The 27,708-nt window shown below is 44.4% G+C and overlaps 1 protein-coding gene across 3 annotated transcripts in view; it reads left to right on the forward strand.

Moving 5' to 3' along the window:
- The first annotated feature begins 1,418 nt into the window (after positions 1 to 1,418).
- LOC147619775 (uncharacterized) overlaps positions 1,419 to 27,708 on the forward strand; it is a 28,240-nt gene continuing 1,950 nt past the window's right edge. The window contains exons 1-2 of one of the 3 annotated variants that reach the window (XM_086825607.1): positions 1,419 to 1,841; positions 1,931 to 2,254. In XM_086825607.1, the coding sequence (XP_086681733.1) occupies positions 1,493 to 1,841; positions 1,931 to 1,971 (390 nt within the window). In that variant the 5' untranslated portion in view covers positions 1,419 to 1,492 and the 3' untranslated portion in view covers positions 1,972 to 2,254. Of the gene's footprint in view, positions 2,255 to 27,708 lie in introns of those variants that run through there. The other 2 variants (XM_086825608.1, XR_015270078.1) reach the window with 2 other exon arrangements.

Genomic DNA, 27,708 nt, shown 5'->3' on the forward strand with positions numbered 1-27,708 from the left:
TATTTCTTCAAGACAATGCCAGTGAGATCAATGTGAGTCGTCTAGAGATGGTTTGTACTGCTCATGTTGTATACAAGGAAGTTTTGCACTAGCAACAACCTAGAAGCAATTTGTTACCTACAATATGGTCGCCATTTACTTTTGAGTTTTACTAGTAGGCCACAACAAATATACCATATGCGATGGTAATAGTCCATTCCAAGGGCAAGCCTGATTTTATTATTTATTGATTTATTATTTACTTTTACTTGTAAATTGATACACATATATCATTGTTGACATAAAACATACCACATTTTGTAGGTCTCTTATTTCAATAAATTTATCTCAAGACCATGATGAGCAAGCTTAGGGCTTTCCAATGGTTATTTTTTTAATCGAGCGGCCAGTTGCCTCTGGAGAGGCAGATGTCTATGGTTCATATTAAAGTGTGAGGGTGTTCTATTCACTCAAAGTGTGAGGGTCATTAATTAATGCCCACTATTTGTGAGGATTAATTAATGCCTTAGGTGGTACCTTCACAATTCGAGAGAATAGAAGCCTTGCAAAGTGGCAGCCCGCTAAACCTCAGGAAAACTGTAGCATCTAGTTTCAAACGACTTCCTTTTCTCAACCAGCCCCCAAGTCGTGTTTCTCCTGTTTGGAGCCTCACAAAAAACCCCAAAGCCAACCCCCAAGTCGTGTTTCTCCTATTTGTGGCCTCACTGAAAACCCCAAAGCCTCTCCCTGCACACTAATGTGTAATACCTTGCAAACTAACGAGTAAGAGATAGAGAGGGAGGAAGGAGGGAGCACCTTGATGTGTGTGTGTGTGTGTGTGAGAGAGAGAGAGAGAGAGAGAGAGAGAGAGAGAGAGAGAGAGAAGAAGAAGAAGAAGAAGCACTTTTTAACGTCGTAGGAACAATCCCAAGAGACCAAATATGATCTATCCGACGAAGGAGTGAGATTCGAACACAAGACGTGTTGAATAACAACTCCATGAACTAACCGATCTACCACACATTGGGTGATAGAAAGGTTAGCCCATTTTGTTTATTTACTCACACACCCAATGAAGAAGCACTTTTTTACGTCGTAGGAACAATCTAAGGGGAGGAGAAGACAATCTAAGGGAGGGAGGAGGGAGGGACAACGTTCTTCTTGGCTTTTGACTAGATGTGATAATAGAGAGAGACATCATGAGAGAGTGGGGGGAGGAAGACAATATGCTTAGCAAAGAGGAGGAGGCGCAAGAGAACTATCCTGAAGATACGTGCAGGTCATGCAGAAAAGTCGCTTGTCGATTATTGCTTATCAAGAAAGATCTCTAATGATTACATGCTAAAATAGGCACTTCATTACAACTTACAAAAACCTTTGAAACCATCGTCTCCTCATTTCCCAAACTAATTAATCAATACCAAAAAATGGTTTTGGGTGCCTATTTGTGTGTCTCATCCGAAGTCTTCTCTCCCCTCCTCTCCCCTTTGTTTGAACGAGCCTCAACGCCACCATGCCCTCTTCCGTCTTGGTACCTTGGCACCTCCCCACAACCACCACCTCCACGCCTAGTGTTGCTACTGCCATTCTGCCTTGCCTCAATGCCTGCCATCAATATGCCTTTCCAACAGCCCAGTGTCTTTCTCGCCGCCGCGGGCGCGTCAGCAGTAATATTTCCTCACGCAGCAGAAACCCAATGGTGTGCGAGATCGCTGTAGAGCTTGAAGGTGGTCTCCCCTCCACCACAGAAGGCCACACTGGCGACAAGTTACGAGTCGTCGGATCGAGAATCAGAGTGCTTGGGCCCCTGACCGTCTTCCACGTGCCCAAGAACCCCAACTTCGAGCTGAGCGGGTGCGAGGGTGAGATCAGGGATGTTTTGAAGAGCTGGAAAGGAAAACCCATCTCTGCGAACCTGCCTTACAAGGTGCAGTTTGACCTGGAATTGCAGGGAAAGGCGGTGAAGTTCTTTGCCCATCTCAAGGAGAATGAATTTGAAGTCCTATGATGCGATATCGATGACGGTGATGTTGTCGTCGATGATGGTGATTTTCTCGATGATAGCCGGTATGTTAGCATCTTTTCACATCTTCAATTGTAATAGAGGAAGCCCACCCTTGGTATGGAGCTACCTGCAAAGTTATAGCCTTGCAATCAAGAGTTGTTGAAATAACTCGTTCTGTAACAAAATTTTGGAAGATCTACTCAGGAAAAGAATGTCTCACCTTAGGAATCAGTACCTCTGAATCTTGAGTACTTGAAATTTATTTCCCTATTAAGGACAATCTTGTAGCATGCATTTTTAAACACAGGCATGTTTTTGTTGGTGAATTGATGTACGTTGTGGGCTCAAGCACGAGCATAAGGGCCTCATGCACTTTGAGAGTGACTGTTGTCCGGCTGTATGTTATAAGGATTGTTTGTAATTAGGCATTTGCTTACCTAATTACATTTATTTTTTATCTGCTAGTAATTTCTTTGCAAATATGAGTTTTAGACCCATTTTTCCCTACTGTCAAAAGCAGCACGATGCCCAGAATCTAGTAACAAACTACTATAGCATCTGAAATCACACAGGCTTGTTATAAATCTCTCCTCTCATGTAGGTGGAATGTGTTTGCACTCACCCAGATCAGTTGCATGTGCAGAAGCCTTGCTTACTTGATCCTTAGTCCTAAGCCTGATAAAGAACAATGATGCAAACTTTAATGATGATTAGAGAGAGAGAGAGATGGAGATAGAAGAGAGAGAGATGCTGTATGTTGAGTGTACTATATGGTACAAAAAGACACTGATGGCTGTACAACTTCTGAGGCCTTTGGCTTGACCAAAAGGTTGACTTTAGACCTTCTACATCTCTATTAGCTCAAAGTAACTATTCAAATTATAAAAAGTAACTATTTGCAATTGTGCATGCTTTTAAAAAGTGATATCATTATTTGTAGGGTATCAATTTTGAAGTATTGTTTGATCATGAAAGTCTTAAATGTTAAATACTCAAAAGGAGTTAAGAGGTAGGAAGGCTAGATGGTCTGAGATCCTATAAGAGTTTGATTTTCAAATCAGATATAGAAAAGGAAAATTTAATGTCGTGGCAGATGCTCTAGGTTGATTATCCATAATAAATGAGTTGAGTTTTACTCAACTAGAAAGTGAGTTGTTGGCTCACTTAAAAGGAAAATGTGTTAATGATCCTAGCTATCAAGTAGTTTACTCTCTGCCTCTGTCAGCGCCGCCTGTACCAGTAGAGCCTGCAGCAGCTGTACTGTACCCTGTACTTGCAGCAGTTCTGTACGGCCTGCAATAAGTGGACTGTACGGCCAGTTTAGCACAGAAAACAGTAGTCAAAAACAGCAGCCAGCAGTCGACGTTGCTTCTCCTCTTCTCCACGCTTGAGACTTGCACGCTTCCCCAAAAAGCTAGAGAGAGAGAGGAGAGAGGCGTGTAACTCCAAAAGTGGAGTTGCCCCCTCTCCAAACTTATCCTAGGGCCCCAACTTTAATAACATTAAAGTTCCCTAGGGGCCACTAAGGCCTAGGGGCAACCCATGAATAAAACATTAAAACATTAATGTTCTTGTTCCCCCCTTCACACCTGGAGATGTCCACACATCATTATCTTTGTCTGGGCACCCCAAACGTGAATCATTTAATATTTTTGCTCTGCAACCATCATGCCCACACTTGTCTTGTTCCATTTTCACAGGGTCATGACACTGACCACACTAGGAAGAACATTCTTGAGCATGGTCAGCATACACATGCTTTGCTCCTGCACTACACAACTTAAAGAATTCTCTGAATCTAAATTAACAAATTTCAGAATTACACAAGATCGCCACTCAATTGTCTCATCACGATATCGCCTAACTCGGCGTCTTAGGGTCTCCAACTCAGACCTTACATCAGCAAGATCTGTATGTGCAGTACCAACAGTCTCTCTTGCATATGCCCTCTCTTGCTCAAGAGGAGTATGAGCAATTGAAACCGGGCTCTGATAGAAACCAGAGTGCGGTAGACTAGGAGTCACCCGTCCACTTGTAGTCTAGATATGAAAACAAAACAGATTGGAGCTAGAGTGCCCAAATCTGAAAACAGAGCGACACCTGTTGGCCCCAAAGCTTGGCGCCCCTTGCGGTATTTCTTTATTCAATTAAAATAATATGAATGGCTGAGTACAACAAAAATCAGCCAAGAGTTTACACCTGTATGTCCAATCTGACGGCCCACAATCCTTCTTAGCACAGAGGATCTATGCACACAGATCTGTGTTCCACAATAACACACTGTGCCTCCCTCTGATCAGCCAAGACCACTAAGCAGGGCAGCCATGAGCATACATCTGGCATAACTCAAGTGCATGATACATCATCTCAGCTCATACATACATGTTCTGTCCAAACTCTGTCTCAACCCTTGTCAATCTGCCATACCCCTCCTCTCACAAGGGGCCAGATAACTCATATCTGCAACAGACATCAAGCAGTAGAAAGAGAGATAGATGAACAGAAACGGAGCTTACCAAATTCAGCTCGTGAAACAGCACTGGAGGAAGCAACGGTACCAATCTGTACTTGCAGGCACTTGTTTCCACAACCCTGCTTCACACATGTGCACGTACTTGCCTGTACCTTCCTCCTTGTGTTCACCTCTATGCTGTCTTTGAAAGTACAGATCTGAAAAACAACCTCGTACCCGTCTGTACTACCTCGGGATACGTGCCAAGAGTTGTACTTGTACACGCAGCCTGCTGTCTGCACTTGTACACGCCTGAATCTGCGTAATCAGGCCTGTCCAACGCTGCCTGCAGCTGTACTTGTTGTACCTGACTGTCCGTACACTGTACGGCAGTCGTACAGTGTTGTACCGCTGTTGTACCTGTCTGTATAGCCTGTACAGGGTCTATGCGCAGCCAGTCTAGCAGGGGAGAAGACCTGCAGCAGCTCCTAAGTGTAGCGTGGACCAAGAAAGATCCTGCAGCCTGTCCGTACAAGGTTGTACGGCTGGTTTGCCCAGAGAAAACAGCAGCAAACAAACTTCAGCAGCCGCCTCCTCCTTCCACAGCTTTTCCACACTTGTGAACTCACTTTTGCTCCACGACTCCCAAAAGGGAAGAGAGAGAGAGAGAGGAGAGAGAAAGACTTACTCCAAAAGTGGATCCCCAAAATAATCCCTAGGGCCCCCAAACTTTAAAAGTTCCCTAGGGCCACTAAGGCCTAGGGCCAACTTTTATAAACATTAAAAGTTTAATGTTTCTAGTTTCCCCCTTCACACCTAGGGATGTCCACACACCTTAAACTCTGTCCGGGCACCCCCCATGTGAATCATAAAATATTCTGACTCTGCAACCACCATGCCCACACTTGTACTGTTCCATTTTCACAGGGCCATGACATACCCCCCTCTTGAAAAATGGCAAGCGTCCTCGATTGCATTCTGGTGATGCATCAAAATATCCAAAGTGAAATATACAATATGGCAAGATCAGCGTCCCAATCTCTCTAAGCCATACACATGTATCATCATTCACTGCAAACCAAAGGCATAGTAATAGTCCAAGTTGTATACCACTGTGAACCATACATATCCACAAAAATCTCATGTGACTAGTACACATATATCATAGAAGTCCCATAAACAGATGTACTGTCAGCCTCAGTACCTTCGGGTGAGATAAAAACTGCACCAAGCGACCTCTAGATGTCATCTGAGCCTGTCTGTATCAAGGGAGTGGAGGTGCTACCCCCCTCTTGAGCATCAGGTAATGCTCCAGACCCATGCTCTGCTGAACCTGAATGAGCCACAACAAGAGTCGGCTCTAACTCAAAGGCATCGAGATAAAGCTGCAAAACCTGAGGTGAATCTGTTAAGTCACCTTCCTCCATCCACTTCGCATCCATCGGTGAATAGTTCTTGAACTTCACAAGATAGCCACGGGAAACTTTAGCTCGTACCTTCCTTTCTTTATGTGCCAGTATCTGCTCTGGAATCAGAACCTCATCAAGTTCCTCAACTTCCGGCTGAGCCTCATCTGATGCATCCTCAGGCACATCCCCACGGAAAGGTCTAAGAAGACTCACGTGAAAAGCATTGTGAATCCTCCAGTGATCTGGTAACTTCAAACGATAGGTTACCTCACCAATCTTTTCCAAAACCTGAAAAGGCCCATAATATCGCATGCTCAACTTAGGGAATAAGCGCTCTTTACCCTTCATCTTCTTGAGTCTAGCCTTTTCAAAGCGCAAAAGAACCCAATCACCCAATGCAAACTGTAAATCACGTCTGTGACGGTCTGCGGCTTTCTTTTGCTTCTGCTGAGTTTTCTGGAGGGCCAACTTAACTCTCCGATAAGCTTCATCCAAGCTCTCCACATACTGATCAGCCTCAAAGATCTTATCCTTTGTATGCAAAATGGGTGGTACCTTCTTCCCTCCTTCTACAATCTCAAAAGGCGCCTTGCCTGTCGAGCTATGTACAGTGTTGTTATATGCAAACTCCACCAAAGGAAGATACTTTTCCCATTGTTGCTTGTGCTCTGACACATAACACTTGAGAAGATCCAACACTGTAGAGTTAGCCTCTTCTGACTGACCATCTGTCTGTGGATGAAATGACGATGAAAACTTGAGAGTTGTACCCATGTTGTCAAACAACTCTCTCCAGAACAAACTCGTCATCTGTAGATCACGGTCACTAATGATAGACGTAGGCAAGCCATGATACTTGAAAATGTTCGCCATGAACAACTTCACCATATACTCCACTTTGATCGTCTTACGCACGGGAATGAAATGAGCTTGCTTACTGAACCTGCGTATGATAGTCCAGATGCCATCATTTCCCGTTTGTGTCCGTGGAAGATCAAATACAAAATCCATGGCAATGCTCTCCCAAGGTCTATCTGGAATAGGTAAAGGCTGTAATAACCCAGGTGTCTTCTGACGGTCAAACTTTACCTTCTGACATACGATGCATTGCCTCACAAAGGCATCAACATCTCTTCTCAAGGTTGGCCAATAAAAGAAAGTCTCCACTGCTTTGACCGTGGCGTCAATACCTCTATGCTGCATACGGTGGAGCATGACTTTCAATCATAACCTTGAGTCGCAATGGCCTGGTAACACACAGTCTGCCATGCATCAATAAAAACCCATCTCTGAGAGTATAGTGCTCATGCCGCTGACCCTCAGACATTTGATCATACAACCTTTCGAAATCCTCATCATGGGCATACTGCTCTTTCATTTCATCAAGCTCATGATGATAAGCAAGTGAAACTGCAGAGACCTGTGGCTTGCGTGACAAAGCATCTGCCACTACATTCTTTTTGCCTTCCATATGCACAAGCTGGAAGTGAAACATTGACAAAAAGTTTGCCCAAAAGCTTAGTCTGCGTGAGGAAATATCGCAAGGTCTGATGATCTGTCTACACAGTGAAATCAGCCCCAAGCAAGTAGTGTTTCCATGTAGAAAGAGCGTGAATTACAGCCAACATCTCTTTCTCATACACCTGTAAATGCTTCTCAGCATCTTGCAAAACTCTACTCTCATAGGCTATCACATGTCCCTCTTGCATGAGAACTGCACCAATGCTACTTCCACATGCATCACACTGGACAACAAAAGCCTTTCGGAGGTCCGGTAACACCAATACTGGGTCCGAAGTAAGCTTTTCTTTGAGCTTTTTGAATGCTGTAATTTCCCGATCAGCCCATCTAAACGGAGTTGCTTTCTTCGTCAAAGCATGAAGAGGCGAAGCAATTTCAGCAAAGTGCCGTATGTAACGCCTGTAATAGGAACACAATCCTAGAAAACTGCGTACATCATGCACGGTCCTCAAAGCTGGCTAATTAAGTATTGCTTCTACCTTGGCTGGATCCATACGGACTCCATGACCAGACACAATATGCCCCAAGAAATGTATCTCCTGCAAAAAGAATTCACTCTTCTTGCCATTAACAACCAACCTATGGTTTCTGAGTTCTGCAAACACAATGGCCAAATGCCTTCTATGCTCTTCCTCAGTTCGTGAATGCACAATCATATCATCAAAGAATGTGCCCACAAACTCTCTATGAGGCCTGAAAATCCTGTCCATCATTCTGTTAAATGTGGCAGGCGCATTTGTCAAACCAAAGGGCATAACCAAGAACTCATACAACCCAAACGTGGTTCGGAATGCTGTCTTATGCACATCCTCGGGTCTAATGCGTATCTGATGATACCCGCTTTTCAAGTCAATACGACTAAAAACTGTGGAGCCCTGTAAGCGGTCCAAGATGTCATCGATCCTCGGTATGGGGAATCGATTCTTGATGGTATTCTTGTTTAGCGCCCTGTAATCAATACACATGCGCCAAGAACCATCCTTCTTCTGCACTAAGAGCACAGGTGAGCAAAAGGGTGATGAGCTAGGCTGTATCAACCCTTTATTCAAAAGCTCCTGCACCTGACTCATAATCTCTTCCTGTTGGGCTGCACTAACACGGTACGGCGGTCTATTCGGTGGAGTACTACTAGGAATCAGATCTATGGCATGATCTTCTGGCCTCTCAAGAGGTAATTCTCCTGGCAATGACTCGGAAAAACAGTCTTGAAACCCACTTAAGAAATCAGTCCTGTCCTTATCTAACATAGACAAATTAGACTTAGACTCATCATCCTGTGCATCCTTTACGTAAATCAAGTACACAGAAAGATGCTTTTTCATTACTGATGAAATCGCCGAAGCAGATACAATAGGAACAGATTCCCCTTTGAGTTTTACATCCAATACATGCTCTTTCCCTCTGAGTCAGAGTAATTGTCTTATTGTAAGTATCCACCACCGCATGTACCCTGTGGCACCATGGCATCCCCAACAAAACATCACAGCCATCCAAAGGCATGATGAAGAACTCTTCGCTGTCCACATAACCCTGCAAATGAAGCCGAAGCTTCCCAATAATAGGAGTAACGGGTTCTGCATACCCTGGACAAGCCATATTTGCCTCATGTAACGGCCCCATCTCCTCTGCGCGAATCCCCAATCGGCCAGCCAAATCTGGTGAAATGAAGTTGGCTCTAGCACCTTTGTCAAAGAAGATCAAAGCATTCTGATCTCTCACTTTGCCCCATGCCCTGCACAACTCTGTAGCTTCACCACCTAGCTGCTCCCCCACAAGATCAGGAACTAAGCCTGCAGAAGGCTTTGGTTTCTTTGGCTTGGGCTCTCCTTTATTGTCAGGGTCCTTTTGGGACTTTCTTTTGGGACAATTGAATGACATATGCCCCTCTTCAGTACAGTAAAAACACTTTTGAGCATCTCTCAAAGCCCGTCTTTCCTCAGAAGTCCTCTTGGGCATTGGCAACTTCTTATACTTTGTCTCTGAAGACCCTTTAGCATCACAAGAAGCATGCCCAAATTTTTCAGCTTTCTTGCTCAATTTCTTACTGCCTTTAAACCGAGATGAACCACCTGTGAGTAACGCATTAGCTGTCATAGCATTTTCAATCATCTGTGACATGTTCGTTACTCTTGTCTTTATACAATAATCTCGTACCTCCTTGGGCAGCCCACAACAATACTTCTCTACCTGCTCAGATAATGGCACGGCACGATAAGAAGTCACTGGGAGTAGAGCTTCCCAAAACTTCTTGTTATAATCCTCCAAACTATCACACTTTGAAGCATCTAGCTTGGGCCATGCGGTCATAACATCCACCTCGAATGTAGATGTGAGCCATACGGAGAAAACCTGTTTAAATTGGACCCATGTAGTGGGTGCTATGCCCTGCAAAAGAAGAGTAGACCACCATTGCAAAGCATTGCCCTTGAGAAAAGTGGCAGCTTTCCTCACCTTAGAGGACTCTGTGTAATTCCCACCAGAAAAAGCAGCATCAAACTGCTGTAAAAAGGTAAGTGCTTTAAGTTTATCCTTGGCCCCACTGAATGTGTCAAACTTCATTGCAGCTCCCCCTTCCTTGTAATCCTTCGCCTTTCCCATAGGCGTTAGATTATCATATGGAAGTGGTTTCGTAAGATTGCTGCCCCCAACATTCATACCCATCATTGGGTCAACATTTCCCATTCCCACACCAGGCATACCATACATTCCAGCCATGTTTCCAAACATTCCATTATGCATACCTGGCTGCATGCCACCAAACATATTGCCTTGCATACCACCATACATATTCCCTTGCATGCCAGGCTGAAAATTGGCTCCAAAAGGCCCATACATACCCATGCCTCCCTGAGGGTAACCCCCAGTCATGGATTGGAACACCGAGCCACCACCAAAATAACTTGGATGCATATTATGCTGAGGAATAGGTGGCTGTCCATAGAAGGAACTCTGTGGGCTAGCACCAAAAGCATGCTGCATGTTCGGAAACTGTGCAGGAGATGGATCCTGTGGAATGGTACCACTATGACCCTGAGGAAGATTCTTTGAACGAACCTTCTTCTACTTTTTCTCGGGCTCTGTGTGGGGCTCTGTGCGAGATCTCATAAATTCAGCAAATCTCTCGCTCTGTGTGAGTTGCATAAAAGTATCCATAACACTAGCCAAGCGATCTTTGAACCGAGCATCATCATCCTCTTTACCATGCACATCTTCTGGCTGTGTTACATCCTCATAAGGCTCAACATCTGCAGCGTGTTCTCCTGCAAAAATATCCTCAGATACATCTCTCTCAGGAGAAGTCTCTTGTTCTTCTTCTTCATGATAGAAGTACTCATCCTCTGTATCAGACATGTTTGCTGAATTTTCAGCGATGGCTTTCTTCAAAGCAACCACGAGCTCACCCCCTTCAGAAAGTTGATGATTGGTCCCGGGGACGGAACCTTGAAACCGGGCTCTGATAGAAGAAACAGTATGTGCAGTACCAACAGTCTCTCTTGCATATGCCCTCTCTTGCTCAAGAGGAGTATGAGCAATTGAAACCGGGCTCTGATAGAAACCAGAGTGCGGTAGACTAGGAGTCACCCGTCCACTTGTAGTCTAGATATGAAAACAAAACAGATTGGAGCTAGAGTGCCCAAATCTGAAAACAGAGCGACACCTGTTGGCCCCAAAGCTTGGCGCCCCTTGCGGTATTTCTTTATTCAATTAAAATAATATGAATGGCTGAGTACAACAAAAATCAGCCAAGAGTTTACACCTGTATGTCCAATCTGACGGCCCACAATCCTTCTTAGCACAGAGGATCTATGCACACAGATCTGTGTTCCACAATAACACACTGTGCCTCCCTCTGATCAGCCAAGACCACTAAGCAGGGCAGCCATGAGCATACATCTGGCATAACTCAAGTGCATGATACATCATCTCAGCTCATACATACATGTTCTGTCCAAACTCTGTCTCAACCCTTGTCAATCTGCCATACCCCTCCTCTCACAAGGGGCCAGATAACTCATATCTGTAACAGACATCAAGCAGTAGAAAGAGAGATAGATGAACAGAAGCGGAGCTTACCAAATTCAGCTCGTGAAACAGCACTGGAGGAAGCAACGGTACCAATCTGTACTTGCAGGCACTTGTTTCCACAACCCTGCTTCACACATGTGCACGTACTTGCTTGTACCTTCCTCCTTGTGTTCACCTCTATGCTGTCTTTGAAAGTACAGATCTGAAAAACAACCCCGTACCCGTCTGTACTACCTCGGGATACGTGCCAGTTGTTGTACTTGCACACGCAGCCTGCTGTCTGCACTTGTACACGCCTGGATCTGCGTAATCAGGCCTGTCCAGCAACCTGTCCAACGCCGCCTGCAGCTGTACTTGCTGTACCTGACTGTCCGTACACTGTACGGCAGTCGTACAGTGTTGTACCGCTGTTGTACCTGTCTGTACAGCCTGTACAGGGTCTGTGCGCAGCCAGTCTAGCAGGGGAGAAGACCTGCAGCAGCTCCTGAGTGTAGCGTGGACCAAGAAAGATCCTGCAGCCTGTCCGTACAAGGCTGTACGGCTGGTTTGCCCAGAGAAAACAGCAGCAAACAGACTTCAGCAGCCGCCTCCTCCTTCCACAGCTTTTCCACGCTTGTGAACTCACTTTTGCTCCACGACTCCCAAAAGGGAAGAGAGAGAGAGAGAGGAGAGAGAAAGACTTACTCCAAAAGTGGATCCCCAAAATAATCCCTAGGGCCCCCAAACTTTAAAAGTTCCCTAGGGCCACTAAGGCCTAGGGCCAACTTTTATAAACATTAAAAGTTTAATGTTTCTAGTTCCCCCCTTCACACCTAGGGATGTCCACACATCTTAAACTCTGTCCGGGCACCCCCCATGTGAATCATAAAATATTCTGACTCTGCAACCACCATGCCCACACTTGTACTATTCCATTTTCACAGGGCCATGACAGCAATTCCAATAGATCCCTCGGCATATGGTCTCTCCTCTTCAAGAGGCTTAGCTCGAGTGCTCATCTTTTTTATTCTGTATGCTTGGCCAAAATTCAGTATGCCCAAAAATCGTCCTTTCTCAAGCAAAGAAAGAAACCTTTGCTTTGATACCAATGTCACACGTGGGCACGTGAATATAGAAAACCAGTGCCCCAAATCATAGCATACATTCAACATCCATCACAACATGGGCATGAATCAATACATCTGTCTCACAGGCACCAGAAACATATACATCCTGAAAACCACATAAGATAATCTTGCACATGACACATCACTAGGGGCTGAAGTTGGGCCAGCCCTCCCCTAGGTATCTTTATTACCAACAGAGTAATCTCTTGTACAAGATGCGGGTGTCCGGGAGGTCCACTCCTTTTATCGAGGAGTTGGTGACTGCTTTGCCCTGGTAGAGCAATTGTTCCTTGATTTCACGGCTGTCCACACAATTGTGCAAACCATAGCTCCAAACAGGCCCAAAGCAGCACTTTGGCCAAATCGTTTAGTAGCCAGAGAGTAGGGTTGAAGCCAGGCACAAGTTGTATCAATTCTGACCCAAGAAAGCCTTGATATGTTGTGGAATTATGCTGTAAATCAGCACAGCTAGCCTGTAGATAAGCAAGAGAAGCTGTCAACCAGTCCTAGAGTGCATGTCTGCAACTCAATCGGCTTCTTGTGGCCTGAATACAACCCGGACAGCACAAGAAAAAGGAGAGAATCCTTGTCGATCAGCCCTGCAGCACTTGTTTATGCAGTCGACCAGCCACACAGCTCTGGTCAATTAGTCGACCAGCCATACAGTGCCTGTGTATGCAGTCGGCCAACACCAAAAACTCTGTTTTCTGCTATCCAACAGCCTTGAGCTCTCTCAAGAAGAAGTCGACCTGCTCCTTTTGGCTGCCCTTGGCTTGCTCAACACACCTCCTCCTAGAAAAGCAACTCATGTGTCATAAAAACACTTCCTCAGCCACTTTTAGCAACTCCTGGGCTTTTGGTCTAGTGCCCGGGTGCCCAACACTCATAATTGGTCCCGGTTCATTAATAAAGTCCAGCTCGATGTGAACTCTCTTATGATTTATAGTTTGTCCACCCAAACTTTAATGAGTATGAATCTGCAACCATAGACTTTAGTAGACAAAGGAAATAATAATTTAAGAAGGTTGAGTGTGCACACTTACCACCTGCAAAACACATAAAATCACCGCCTTAGTCCCAAATAGGTGTGCACACGCGTGTCCACGGGGTGTCTAGGCATCTCCCATGCCCGTGGACATTCATAGGCAAAATACCAGACAATGTTGAGGCAAACAAAACAATTCACACATGCAAGTGTGTTTCACAAGCAAATGCTTGTGTGTGGTGATTTGGATTAAATCTCCCAACTTGCCATCTTGTACACCAAACAAGGTTGTTAGAGGCGTCAGAGGCGTTTGGTACAAGGCGGGTATGGTACGCACCTCGAAAGACTCGTATTTTTTAGAGACGTTAGAGGCGTGTTAGAGGCGTCTGTTTATATATATGTATATATATATATATATGTGTGTGTATATATATGTGTGTGTGTGTGTGTGTGTGTGTGTGTGTGTGTAGTGATAGATAGATATAATATATATAGTGAAAGTTGAGAGAGAGAGAGAGAGAGAGAGAGAGAGAGAGAGAGAGAGACTATAGTGTGTATGTATGAGCCTTGAGGGAGGGAGAGAGAGGGTGTGTATGAGAGGGAGAGAGAGTGTGTGTGAAAGAAAGAAAGCTGTATTAAACGTTTGCAGAAGGCCAAAATGACCTATGAGACCAAAATAGTCCATCATCATCATCTGGATACATCATCAAGATTCAAGGGTACAAAGTAAAATGAAATGAACCAGTAGTATAGAGAGAGCTCCAAAAGTGGGTATAAAAAACATCATCATCCTAGTGTGTTTGAAGTTTGAAGTTTGAAGTTTGAACTTTGGGTCTTGAGAAAGGCTTAAGGGAGGGAGGGAGAGAGAGAGAGAGTGTGTGAGAGGGGTTGCCTTGGGCCCTTAAAGCCCCCGTCTAAAGACTCAAACCAGCAATAAAAAAATAAAAAATAAAAAATAAGAAATATATTTTTTTGTTAATGCCTCGATCAGGCAGTCGTACGCCTCGAATGCCCGTTATAGAGGCGTGCCTCATAACAACTATGACACCAAAATAGTCGTGACATGAGCACCACCCATGCTGGATCCAAATACTGAACTCACTAGAGCAACTGCCCTTGCATGAGTCGAATTAACTCACTAGGGTCACCAACCCTTCCATAAGTTCACATACTCACTAAACAGAGTCACCAACTCTTTCATGAGTTTACACACTCACTAAGGTCACCAACCCTTGCATGAGTTCACATACTAACTGAACAGAGTCACCAACTCTTTCATGAGTTTACACACTCACTCACCAACCCTTGCATAAGTGCATAAATTCAGTAGTCAGAGTCATCAACTCTTCTTATAGACTTAGAGTCACCAACTCTAATCACTCATTAGAGTTACCAACTCTTGTGTGAGTGAATCCATCATGCTCTTGGAAAGCCTTCTGCATGTCATAGTTCTCTTGAGGATTGTGACAGCTCGGATAGTAGGTATGTTTGTAGGAAGATTCTCGCAACAATGAATCTCTTATTTGTTCATCTCAGTAGTTATTTTGAGGCTGATAGACAACCGTGTTTAGATTGGAGAGCTAGGATTAGCACCTCAAGAATAGAAGATATGCATGGACTCGTGGATTACGTATATAGGTACCAAGCATATCATGTGAATTCATTATAGATTTGGTGGAACTTGTTATGCTGATATTAAGGTAGTTGTCACTCATTTGAATTTAAACTTCAACACCAATAAATGTGACCTTTAAAGTGCTTAAACCTTTTCAAAAAGTATATTTATAGAAGAACACTTTTCCCTGGAGAAGCACTTTTTGGAACTACTATATGTGGTATGAGTTGGCTATGTATCTTGAACAAGTACAATGAGACATGGCAAATGGCAATATGGGCTTTGTGATCCGGAGCCATAGAATGTTTGATGGCAGATGCTATCAAGAGCACATGACCTTGGGTCATGGATTCGCAGTGGGACTGTTTTATGGACATGGAGGTGGTGTGGACATTCACCTGAGTGGTGTCACTTGGTTTATGTGAACCAAGGCTAGGAGTCTGTGAGGACTTTGCAAGCTCAAGAAGATTGTGATGCATGGATACATAGGGTGTGTTTATAACTTGGGGCTTCCTTAGTTGAGGACAACTGATAAGAAGCCAGAGAATGCCATAAATTCATAATTTCTTGGAGTTATTTGGACTTGATTATTTTGCTTATTTTGAAACATGCTTGGCATGGAGATTGCGATCATGGAAAAATGTATGACACCTTGAGCGGGGATTAGGGATCATCTTTGCTTCTCCAGCTTGGCCCACTATGTTATTAGTCATGTGTATGTGGTATACTTTGATGGTTTATTGGATATCCTTGTACTTGGGTTGAAGGGGATTCATAACTTGTATTTCGGTGGGGAACCGAAGTTTGGTGCAGATACTCGAAGCGGATTTTGACGGTGCAAGGGTGTTTATCGGTTCATGAGAAAGGGCTAGGTGATATCCATAGTACAAGTAAGGATTCTGGCCATGTCCCCGTATACACATGTGCCCGTATACACATGGCATCTTTTTTAACCATGTATACGTGCACACATGGCATCTATTCCAGCCATGTGCACATGGGGTATTGATATGGTAGGCATAACACTTGAGTCTTGGAAGTACAAGAAAGCAGTGTTGGGGTAAAGGCATAATGCCCACCCTTATAGTGTGTACAAGCCCATAAGTTATAGTACATAGTACACTTAGTACCTTTAATGTACTAAGTGCACTATGTGTACTAGTGCAATATACATGTGTGATAGGGGAGTCACACACTCATGCCTCATGAGTTGACTTATCCCCACAACTCATGCCTCATGAGTTGACTTATCCCCACAACTCTCTCTCTCTCTCTCTCCCTTGTTCTTCTCTGTGTATGTCTCCCACATGAATTAACCTAACCCTAATTCCTGTTTCTCCCACACAACTGGTATCAGAGCGGACTGTGTTTTAGGGTTTCAAGATTCCTCTAATTTGAGAGTGCATTCCCATGTTGCTCTGCTTGTTTCATTCGGAGCCTGTAGGTGTTGAGAAGGGCGCCCTTGAAGCTTTGTGAAGGGCGTTGGTTGCTCAGCGATGGCATGGAGCACTTGCATGGGTGGAGCGTCCACAGGGTTTTCATGCAGGCCATTGATAGGCGAGTGTGGTAGCGGGACACCCAAGATCACGCTGTAGCGAAAACACGTGTAGCTCTACACGGCGAAGGCAGCATAGCGAGCCACTGAAGCGAGCGAAGAAGCAAACGGGCGTAATCACTAGTCTTTGGCGTCGACTGACTGCTGGGCGCGAAGCGAAGGCTACCACAGCCGAATAGAGGCAAGGCGACGTCAACAAGCGGCAGCTAGGCGAAGGCAGGCGAGCTGATTGCTGGGCGTGAAGCGAAGGCTACCACAGCCGAATAGAGGCAAGGCGACGTCAACAAGCGGCAGCTAGGCGAGGGCAGTGTGAGCGTTAGCCACAAGGTGTAAGGCTATTAGGCAAATACAGAACGTGCCCGCTGCTTCTCATCGCTTGCCGCCTGCCACTTAGCCTCTTGCTTCCACACACCGAAAGACTTGGAGGTAGACGACAGCTTCTGTGTTGAAGACTCCAGAAACAAAGCAGCACACGAATTCTGCAGCACGCCTGAAGAGCCCTCCAATAGCATCAGATTTCTGCAGAGCAGCACCAAATTCAGCACACCCCCCTTTCCTGCAACAAAATTCAGAAGTTACAAGGTATCTTGCTTCAATTTTTTTTTGGGATTTGCAATTGAGCAAGTACAATCAACAATTGAGCAGGTACAGGTGCCCAATTGCTCAATTTTTGAGCAAAATTGGCAAAATTGGGTGACATTGGTCACAATCAAGATCAATTTGCAGGAAATTGGATGTCGAAATTTGGGGCTTTTGATGTAATTGTGCAATTAAGTACTCATACATGCTATATGATGTGAGAAATCGCACATTTGGGCAAAATTGTAGCAAATTGCAGTGCAAATCAAGGGGCTTTTGTGCCGATTGGATTGATTTGCATGCAGGCGATCGCATTTGATGCTGTGGATAATGTGTTGATGCCTTACAAGCACTCAATGTGCCTGTAAATCAAGGGGCTTTCATGTATTGGATGTATATGCGGCCAGGGGGAAGCATCGTGAACACTTTGGATGCCTTCATGTGCGTCAATGTACCATGTATGATCAGAAATTGATCTCAAATCAAGGGGCTTTTCAAGATTTTATGCTTGTTAAGCTTGGCAAAGCAGCAGGCAAGACATTTATGCCTTGAATCCTCAAAAATCAGCTTGCAGTCAAGGGGCTTTTGCCCAATTTCTGTTCGGGACTGTTGTCTGCAGTGTACAGGACTGTAAAAGTCTGATTTTCACTCATTTGGACAGCGAGGAGAGCATTTATTGCTACTGTACTTGCTAGTACAGATTTGGCACAGCTTTGTGCAAGTTTTGGTGTGGCTGTACACTGTTTTGAGTGACCAAAAGGCTCAATTTCAGCTGCTGTACTTGCCGGTACAGGTTTGGTACATCATTGGTGAGCACTTGGTACTGCTGTACAGTACTTTGGAAGGGCAACAGAGCACATTTAAGGTGCTGTCCAAAATCTGCAGCAACCAGATTTTGGTGATTTCATCACATAAAGTGGGAGAAAAGTTGCATTCTTGCTTTCGCAGTGGGAGATAAAGCTTGGGAGAAAAACTGTGAGCACTTTGTGTGCTTTTGGTGCAGTGTTTGCACATTTTTGCAAGGGTCAGGCATTGACAGGTTGCATATTGCTATGGCAACCACAGGTGAGAGCTCTTCATTGCTTCACATCAAGAAGCTTGAAGGCTCGCATAATTATGATATTTGGCAAACCCAGTGCTACAATGTGTTGCTCCAGAAAAAGCAGCACAAGCCTATCAAAGAAAGGGGTGTAATGCCCGCTTCTCTTACTGCTGAAGAGTGGGAAGATATGGATGAGCTGGCAAGATCTACTATTATGTTGTCTGTGTCAGACCCATTACTTTTCAGCATTCGTGAAGAGAAGACAGCTTGGGGAATGTGGCAGAGATTGCAGGACTTGTATGCCCAGCAAAGTGCCTCAAGCAAAGTGTATTGGTTGAAGAAACTCATAGGTCTTCAGATGAAGGAAGGGGCATCTATGACAGCCCATCTCAATGAGTTTAATGGTATTGTCAACCAAGTTATAAATCAAAAGTTGGCAATGGACGATGAGTTCAAAGCCACTTTTCTGTTATGCACTTTGCCAGAGAGTTGGGATACATTCAGGACAGCCACTAGCAATTCGCATGCTATGCTGTCGTATGCAGATGTTGAGGGTGCTCTTCTTCAAGAAGAGATGAACAGGAAAAACAACTCTGTTGGAAAGTCCTATGCAATGAATGCACGTGGGAGATCCCAACAAAGGGGAAAAAGCCAAGAACGGGGAAGGAGCAAGTCTCGCTCCAAAAAGGATTTGGAATGCCATTATTGTGGCAAGAAGGGACACATTAAAAAGCAATGCTACAAATGGAAAAATGATCAAAAAGAAAAGGGAAAAGGCAAAGACAAAGAGAAAGATGAAGCCAAAGATGTAAAGCCAAAGGGCAAAAGTGGAGTCAAGATTGAAGAAATCACTGTGTCACATGCAGGTGGCAGTGAGGATGAGGTCCTATTTACGTCTTCACTTGATGCCCATTCACTTCTTACAGGTGGTCATGGTATGCACTCATGGATCATTGATTCAGGTGCCTCCTTTCATGTCACAGGTTGCAGAGACTTGTTTGTCAGGTATACTGCTGGCAATGAAGGAGTGGTTTATTTGGGTGATAACCATGCATGCAAGATTCTTGGCAGAGGTGATGTGAGGCTTGTGTTTTCAGATGGTTCACAGCTTATGCTCCATGATGTCAGGCATGTGCCTGAGATAAAAAAGAATCTGCTTTCTACTGGACAGCTTGATGATGCTGATTATGTTACCACATTTGGTCGTGGAAAGTGGAAAATTAGTAAGGGCTCACTGGTTGTTGCCAGAGGCTCTAAGGTGGACACTCTTTATTTTATGCATGCAGGTGTTTGTCACCATGCTAATGTAAATGCAACCGAGCTGCCGGAAATCTCTATGTGGCATAGCCGGTTGGGACACATGAGTGTCAAAGGAATGGAGCAATTGTCTCGTTTGGGTTACTTGCCTTCTCTAAAGTTTTCAAGTTTTCAGTTTTGTGAGCATTGTATATATGGTAGGCAACTACAGTGCCCCCACAAGAAAGCTCTTGGACAGAAAGATGCTCAGTTAGAGCTTGTGCATACAGATGTATGTGAGATGCCTCAGCTTTCTTTGGGAGGGGCAAAATATTTTGTGTCTTTTATTGATGATGCCACACGCAAGGTGTGGGTTTATCCTCTTCGTTTGAAGAGTGATACATTCTCAGTGTTTCAGAAGTTTGTTGCTCTTGTTGAGAATCAAACTGGCAAAACACTGAAGGCTTTGCATTCCGACAATGGTGGAGAGTACATGTCCAAACAGTAGACTTTTGTGATGCTAAAGGCATCAAGAGGGATCTCTCTACTCCTTATGATCCTCCACAAAACGGGACAGCAGAGAGGATGAACAGGACCATACAGGAGAAGGTCCATTCTATGTTGTCACATGTTGCGTTACCTCATGGTTTTTGGGCTGAAGCTGTTATGACAGCCGTTCACCTTATAAATAGGTCACCTAACACGAGTCTTGGTGGGAAAGTGCCAGAGGAAGTATGGACAGGGAAGCCTCCGTCATACAAGCACTTGAGAGTGTTTGGTTGCGTTGCGTACGTGCACATACGCAGGGAAATGCGCACCAAACTTGATCCTAAGTCTCACAAATGCATATTCCTAGGATATGGTGACAGAGGTGAAATGGGGTATAGACTTTGGGATCCCGTGAATAGAAAGATTATACACAGCAATGATGTCATTTTTGATGAAACATGCATGTATAAGGAGCCTGCAAGGCAACAGGAGCCTGGCAGAGTCATCTTTGATGATGATGGACATCATGGACAACAATAAAGGGCTGTAAATCAGCCATTACAGCAGGAAAACCAGCCCTTAAATGGTGCTGAAAATGTCCAAATGGACAGCCCTTAAATGGTGCTGAAAATGGTCCAAATGGACAGCCAGAGATGGCAGAAGATATCCCTATGGATATACCACAGTTAGAGGAGATACCGGGCATGATATTTCAGCCTTATGGCATGGAACAGGAGCCACCAATGGGTGATATGCAGGCTGGACAGCAACCTGCAAATGATGGTCATTGGGTACGGAGGTCCACTAGACCCTCCAGAGCCCCTGACAGGTTTGTTCCAGGGGTTGACTACTTGATGCTTACTGACTGTGGGGAGCCCTCATGCTACAAGGAGGCTTTACAGAGGGCAGACAAGGCTCTTTGGGAGCGTGCCATGAAGTCAGAGATGGATTCTCTGCACAAAAATGGAACATGGAAGTTGGTGCATTTGCCTGCAGGCAAGAAGGTTTTGCCATGCAAGTGGGTTTACAGGCTCAAAGTTGCACCAGATGCAAAGCCAAGATACAAAGCCAGGTTAGTGGCTAAGGGCTTCAAGTAGGAATATGGTGTGGACTTTGAGATCTTCTCTCCAGTGGTCAAAATGACCACACTTTAAAGCTGTGTTAGCTTTGGTTGCGCATGATGATCTGGACTTGATTCAGATGGATGTGAAGACTGCTTTTCTTCATGGTGATCTCCATGAGGAGATATATATGCAGCAGCCAGAGGGTTATGCAGTGAGTGGAAAGGAGAAGCTTGTATGCAAGCTGAAAAAGAGTCTTTATGGGCTCAAACAGGCACCAAGAGAATGGTATCATAAATTTGATACATTCATGAAATCCCAGAAATTCAGGAGAAGTGACATAGATCACTGCTTGTACACCAAGAAAGCTTTGGATGGCAGTCTATTGATCCTCATCTTGTATGTTGATGATATGTTGATTGCCGGGAAATCTCGTAAGGAGATGGATACCTTGAAGCAGAGGCTGCATCAAACCTTTGATATGAAGGATTTGGGTGATGCAAATCACATCTTGGGTATGCGGATACTTCGGGACAGAAATCAGCATGTGTTGTATTTGTCTCAGAAGGAATACATTGGCAAAGTTTTGCAGAGGTTCAATATGGACGGGGGGAAGAAGACTAGTACTCCTTTGCCTCCATATGTGAAACTCAGTGCTATGGACAGCCCACAGTCGGATAGAGACAGGGCTGATATGGCCAAGATTCCGTATGCTTCAGCTTGTGGCAGTCTCATGTATGCCATGGTTGCTACTAGGCCGGACATTGTTGCAGTGGGAGTGGTTTCTAGATACATGGCCAACCCTGGCAAGAAGCATTGGGAAGCAGTGAAAGGTGTCATGAGATACCTGAAGGGCACACAGGATATGTGCATTTGCTTTGGCAAACAGGATGCATTAGTGCATGGTTACACGGATTCGGATTATGCCGGTCATCCAGATAACCGGAAGTCTACTACCGGTTATGTGTTTACATTCACAGGAGGTGCTGTGTCATGGATATCCAGGATGCAGAAGTGCACAGCCTTATCTACTACAGAGGCCGAGTATATTGCAGCCACAGAGGCTTGCAAGGAGGCATTATGGCTATCTCGGTTAGTGGTTGATTTGGGTTATACAGGGGATATTCCATTGTTGCATTGTGACAGTCAGAGTGCCATCCAGTTGGCAAAGAACCCTGTCTTTCATGCAAAGACGAAGCATGTGGATGTGAAGTATCACTTCATCAGAGAGGTGATAGAGAACAAGCAAATTCAGCTTGTTAAGATTCATACGGATGACAACCCAACGGGTCAAGTTAGTCAAGTGCTTTTGGACCGGGGACAAGTATTATTCATGTGAATACTCCTTTTGCTAGGTGCCTATGGGAAGAAAAGCAGATTATTAAAAACTTCCGCTTGTTTTAAAACATGAAAAGCAACAACGAAAGGAGCACTATCAACATTTACTTGACTTATAGACATTTGTCGGTATTTTATCAAATTTATTGGATTCATAGACTTTTGAACAAGTTTTAGGAATGGGAGGTTATCGATATATGGGTTTTGAGCACCTTGGACATCTTGATGGGCGCTCTGTCAGAATATGCAGCGGAGATGAAGACAAAATCTGAGAACACAAGAGCAAGTGCACTGCAGAAAAACACAGCAATAGAGAGGGAGAGAGAGAGGCGTGTAACTTTGCTATATATACACAAGAAAATCCCGGTAACTGAATACTACATGTGTGGGGGCAAGGGGCCATTTTATATGGCCCTTGTGATCTAGTCGGCCAGTAGCAAGGACAGCCGACAGCCATATAATGACATCGACAGGCATATAATGACACCGACCTGCTGAACTCCCAGTCGGCCAGCTTCAGTCCGTCGGCCATCACACGTGCGAAGTCGGCCAGCAGCAGAGAGAAGCAGGGAGCAGCAGGACCAGTTGGCCATCACCTGGATCACTCCATGAACCACATGATAGCCTCCCACACCTGGTAAAAATAGGGAAAAATATGGAGTGGGGAAAAATGAGAAAACACCTAAATCGGGCGGGCACACCCACAACAGAGGCCCTGGTGTAAATATACAGACAGGAAATGACTGCTAACACGCTCAAGAATAGAACACACACCTTGGTTTACATGGGACATGTGCTTGATAGGTCTTTAGAATGACGGGATGGACATGTGTGTGAGAAACAAGCTTAAAACATGTTATTTATGTGTGTTCACACCGTTTTTAATTGACTGGACAAGTTTATTGATAACATACCGGACTTTTTATTTCTGGGCTCCTTTTGAGTAAAAGCATTCACACTCGTTATTGAGCACTCCAAAGATTTTAGACATCACACATTATTAAGGTTTTAAACCTTAGTTTGGGGAAAAAGCGTGTAAAGAGAAGTGTTGGAGGAAAAGCGTGTAAAGAGAAGTGTTGGAGGAAAAGCATCCTCGTGTATATATATGTATGAGCCCTCTTGTGTACACCACCATCACCATGGCATTCCCCTACAAGTTGCTTTACACACGATTCTAAACCGTAACCCTAACTATACATTCGTAGTGTGCAAACATGTATGGATGTGCTGTAGACACTAGGGTGCAGAATTGAAATATGGTTGTTCAGCTTCAAAACAATTGTTTTCGGGCGATCTTTGGCATTTTGCGTTTGGGGAGTGAAGTTATCATGGCTATATTGTTGGACATTGAAGATGTGGTTTACATGAGTTGGATTTCATGAGTTGGTTTACATGAGTTGGATTTCATGAGTTTATAGGACACCCATGGGGACATCTTTTCTGCTTGATGTAATCCTATGTATCTACATGTGTCGATGGATTTGTGAATATATTTGGGATATTGTTAATATATTCTAGATAACCTGGTCCTAGACTCAGGAAGCACCCCCAAAGCTTGTAACTAACAAATACTCCTTGGTTATGACATAAATTCCAAGGGGGGGGTGCCAGCCCATTCGGGTTCCAATGTGGTGTTAGATTCTTATGTGTGCCTATGGTTTTAAGTGGTTAACCTAGGTCATAGTAGCCGGGCGTCTCATGAAACAAGTTTCAGAAACGTTTCAGAAACATTTCATACTTTTCCCAAAAGTTTCGTAAACGTTTCATACAGGGTAGGGGGGTGTGGGTTTACAAGGGCCAAAAATACTTGATACTGCTACTACAACTTCAAGAGTATGTACAACACTCTAATACACTCAAAAACTCCTTGATATGCACTTAAGAATTTGCATACATGTATACAACGTGAGCCACGAGTCTTGACTCCCGAGGAGTACCTGCTCAGACTTGTCATCAATCACCTGTCATTTGTCAAGCATGAAGTATAGTTGTCGAAATACTATCAAGTGACTTTTGGACTTGTCACTTGTGGTGTGCACTAGTCAGGACAAGTTACAACAAGTTAAATGACAAAGCACATTGTATGAAGAGCTTTGTCAACTTCCTAGTAGCTTCATTTGTAGTGTGCTTGTGCAGACCTGCTCTTATGTTTGCTCTTTGTAGGGAGCCTCTGGTGGGCAAGGCTCTTATGTTTGCTCTTTGTAGGGAGCCTCTGGTGGGCAAGGCTTTTCTATGGGCTGGTGGAGCTGAGCTACATCGGATACATCGTCAGTATCCTCCTCATCTTGTGGGTGTTCAGGGTGAAATCCTCTCTTCACTTCCTCTTGTCTCCTCCATGCCTGCAAGGAATCATAAACTTGCTCGGGAACATTCTTGCATGACGAAACCCCTTCCCCTTTCAAACTTGATAAGTGTGCCTTCACACGGGTTACACTGCCATCTGCTATCAAAGCACAAAACATGCACTTCCATTTCTCTAATCTTGATTTCTCATAGCTTGAGAACTTCTTTCCTCGATGCTAATGTTTTCTGATTTTTGGGAGAGATTGGGGCAGCATGGCACAAAAAGCCCTAATTTCAAAATCTGATTTTTTCCTAGAAAATCAACAAAAGCAGTATGTATAGGTTGTGCCTACCTCAAATATGGGTGTAGGGAGTCCCGTGGCCGTGGAGATGCGTGTCAGGGGCCCATAAATCTGAAAAAACGAGCTTCCTAGGTTGATGCGTTTCATATATAGAAGCTTGCGCCATCGTTTTTTTGGTTTGTAGTAAGTACGATACGTGGGTTGGTATCAGAGCCTTATATAAAAACGATTTTTAAAAACTGCCAGGAAAAAAACGGGTATGAAACGTGTGAAACGGGCTGGTCTAGGGCATTTGGGTGTGGTAGAAGGCGTTCCGGCACACTTTTACGCCTCAAAAGTGAATTTTCAGCATTACAAGGACCAATTTACTATAAGGAGGTTTGTGGGCTGTTTTGAGCACATCAAGAGTTGAGAGCTTGGAAAAAGGGTGGTCGACTACTCTCCTAGCTGATTGCCATTTTCTAGGGCTGGTCCAGGGCATCCGGGTGCAGTACAAGGCATTTCGGCACACTTTTACGCGACAAGTGTGAGTTTTCAGCTGATCCAGGGTTTCTAGCAGGTGCTGCCGCCTCCCAGACAGCAGACACCGGTATTCATACGTTGTATGGCAGATTCTGTACTGTATGGACAAGGTCGTACAGTGCTGTATGGCAGATTCTGTACTGTATGGCAGATTCTGTACTGTATGGGCTGTATGGACAAGGTCGTACAGTGCTGTACAGATGTTCAACAACCTTCTAGTAGGTGCGTAGAGGTGTGCATTGGCCATAGGAACGTGGTCATACAATTTTGGAGCAGGTCACATCGTACGGATATGGAATGCAACTTGCTTGGGAGCAGTTTCATTAAAATACCTCAAGGGGGAGGGTCGGCCCATCTTTCCGTTATGTGGTGCCGTGATTATTGTTTCCTTGTTACTTGCTTGCCACGTTACAGCTTGAGGAGAACTTCCATATGAAGTGTCCCAAGGAGCAGAACCAGGTGACAAGGATATCAAGTTAGAAAACTTTCATGGTAAGCAAGATCCCAACAAAGCTAAGCTTTTCATTCATTCTCCAATTTGAAATTGTTTTTTGTGATGAGGACTTCATGAAGAAGCCCAAACTTTGCTACTTTAGGATGCACTTGAAGAATACAAGTGATTGGTGATTTGCTAAAAAACTTGGCGGCATGGCTGCCCCCACATGGTCCGATTTTAGGCATTGTTCTATGCTCAATTTATACCAGTAAATTTTGAGAAAACGTACTCAAGGAATGGGCCTAGCCCTTTGAAGAAGAGGGGGAATTGATCTCTCACAAGTTTTGAAGGGTACTTAAGGTTAAATTTTTAATGCAAAATTTGGACAAAGAGCAGGAAAGAAAATTTGAGTCGAGGGTTAAGCCTATCACCCAACAAGTGATGTCTATCCAAATTTAGACCATTTCAAGAACCTCCAAACTCCGCCTTAGCTGTTGAGAATTTGCACATGAAATGAGGGCAAGGCAATCCCATCCCTAATGCATTCAAAAGGAAATTAAAGGCTAGTCAAGCAAAAGGGTACCAAAAATGTAGGCGCATTTTGCATAGATATGCTCCTTTGAAACACCTCCCTTCATGGGCATGAGTTGCCTTTTGTTGTTATGAAAACCATCAGCTGGCCACTTGTCCTATGGCTTCTTTGTTACGTGGATATACGTAAGGTAAAAGCAAAGAAGATACGAGTTGATGTAATTGTTGATGTGCAAGGGAATGCGTGACAGCTTGTAAAACATAGAATGGTATGCAAAGCATGTTGGGTATTTCGGAGTGTGTTTGTGTGTGTGTGTGTACCCATCTGGTAAGTGTAGTATCAGTATGTACCCCTGTTTGTGTACCCGTTTGTGTCTGTGTGTGAACAACCCTTGTATGTGTGTGAACACACACTTATGTGAGTAAGTGTGTGTGTGTGTGTGTGTGTGTGTGTGAACAACCTCTTGTAGCCAGTTTATGTGTCAATGTGATAAGCATTGATGTCATAGGTGTAGCCATGTGTCATTGCCCCATAAATGTGATGTGTCAAAGATGAGGATTTTAAAAGCATGACTTGGTGTAAGCTTTACAATTGTCAATCAACATCATCATTCAATCATGCAAATCATTGCCTCACACTCAACTTCTCAAGTTCTCCCTCAACTTTCAAGGCTCAAGCCTCACTCCCTCCCTCTCTCTCTCTCTCTCTCTCAAGCTATCAAGTGACAAGGAGGCATCCATCATCGATGCCATCCTCCTTGTGGTAGTGGCTATTCAAGTTCCAACTACCCGTAGAAGGACGACGGGATGGACATGGTGGGATGAGATCAATCACACCCCATCCCCTCATGGAGGTGGTGCACAGCCATGGGCATGCAAGCTTTGCCCGTATAGGCGAGTGGGTGGTACTGACAAAGTAATTTTTAAGTGCCGTTCCTACCCCCATCCCCGTTCCCTACATATGGCCGTCCCCCGTCCCGTCCCCGTCCCCGGTCCCGTCCCCGTCCCCGGTCCCTTGTGACTATGGAAAAGAATCATCAAAGAAAGGAAGGAGACATCACGAGGTCAAGGTCAAGGATCTGTATTGTACACATCTCAATTCTGTATTACAAGCAAAGACACTGAAAGGTGGGGGACCCTTTAGTGGGTTTTGGGAAGCAATTGGGTGTGGTTCTCTTTCTTCTATTCCTCAAGTAAATGCTCCACAGTAATTAAACAATTAACTCAGTAATTTAG

The sequence above is a fragment of the Cibotium barometz genome, chromosome 32, assembly GCF_041138505.1.
Source record: "Cibotium barometz isolate CiBa-2024 chromosome 32, ASM4113850v1, whole genome shotgun sequence".
Taxonomy (NCBI): Eukaryota; Viridiplantae; Streptophyta; class Polypodiopsida; order Cyatheales; family Cibotiaceae; genus Cibotium; species Cibotium barometz.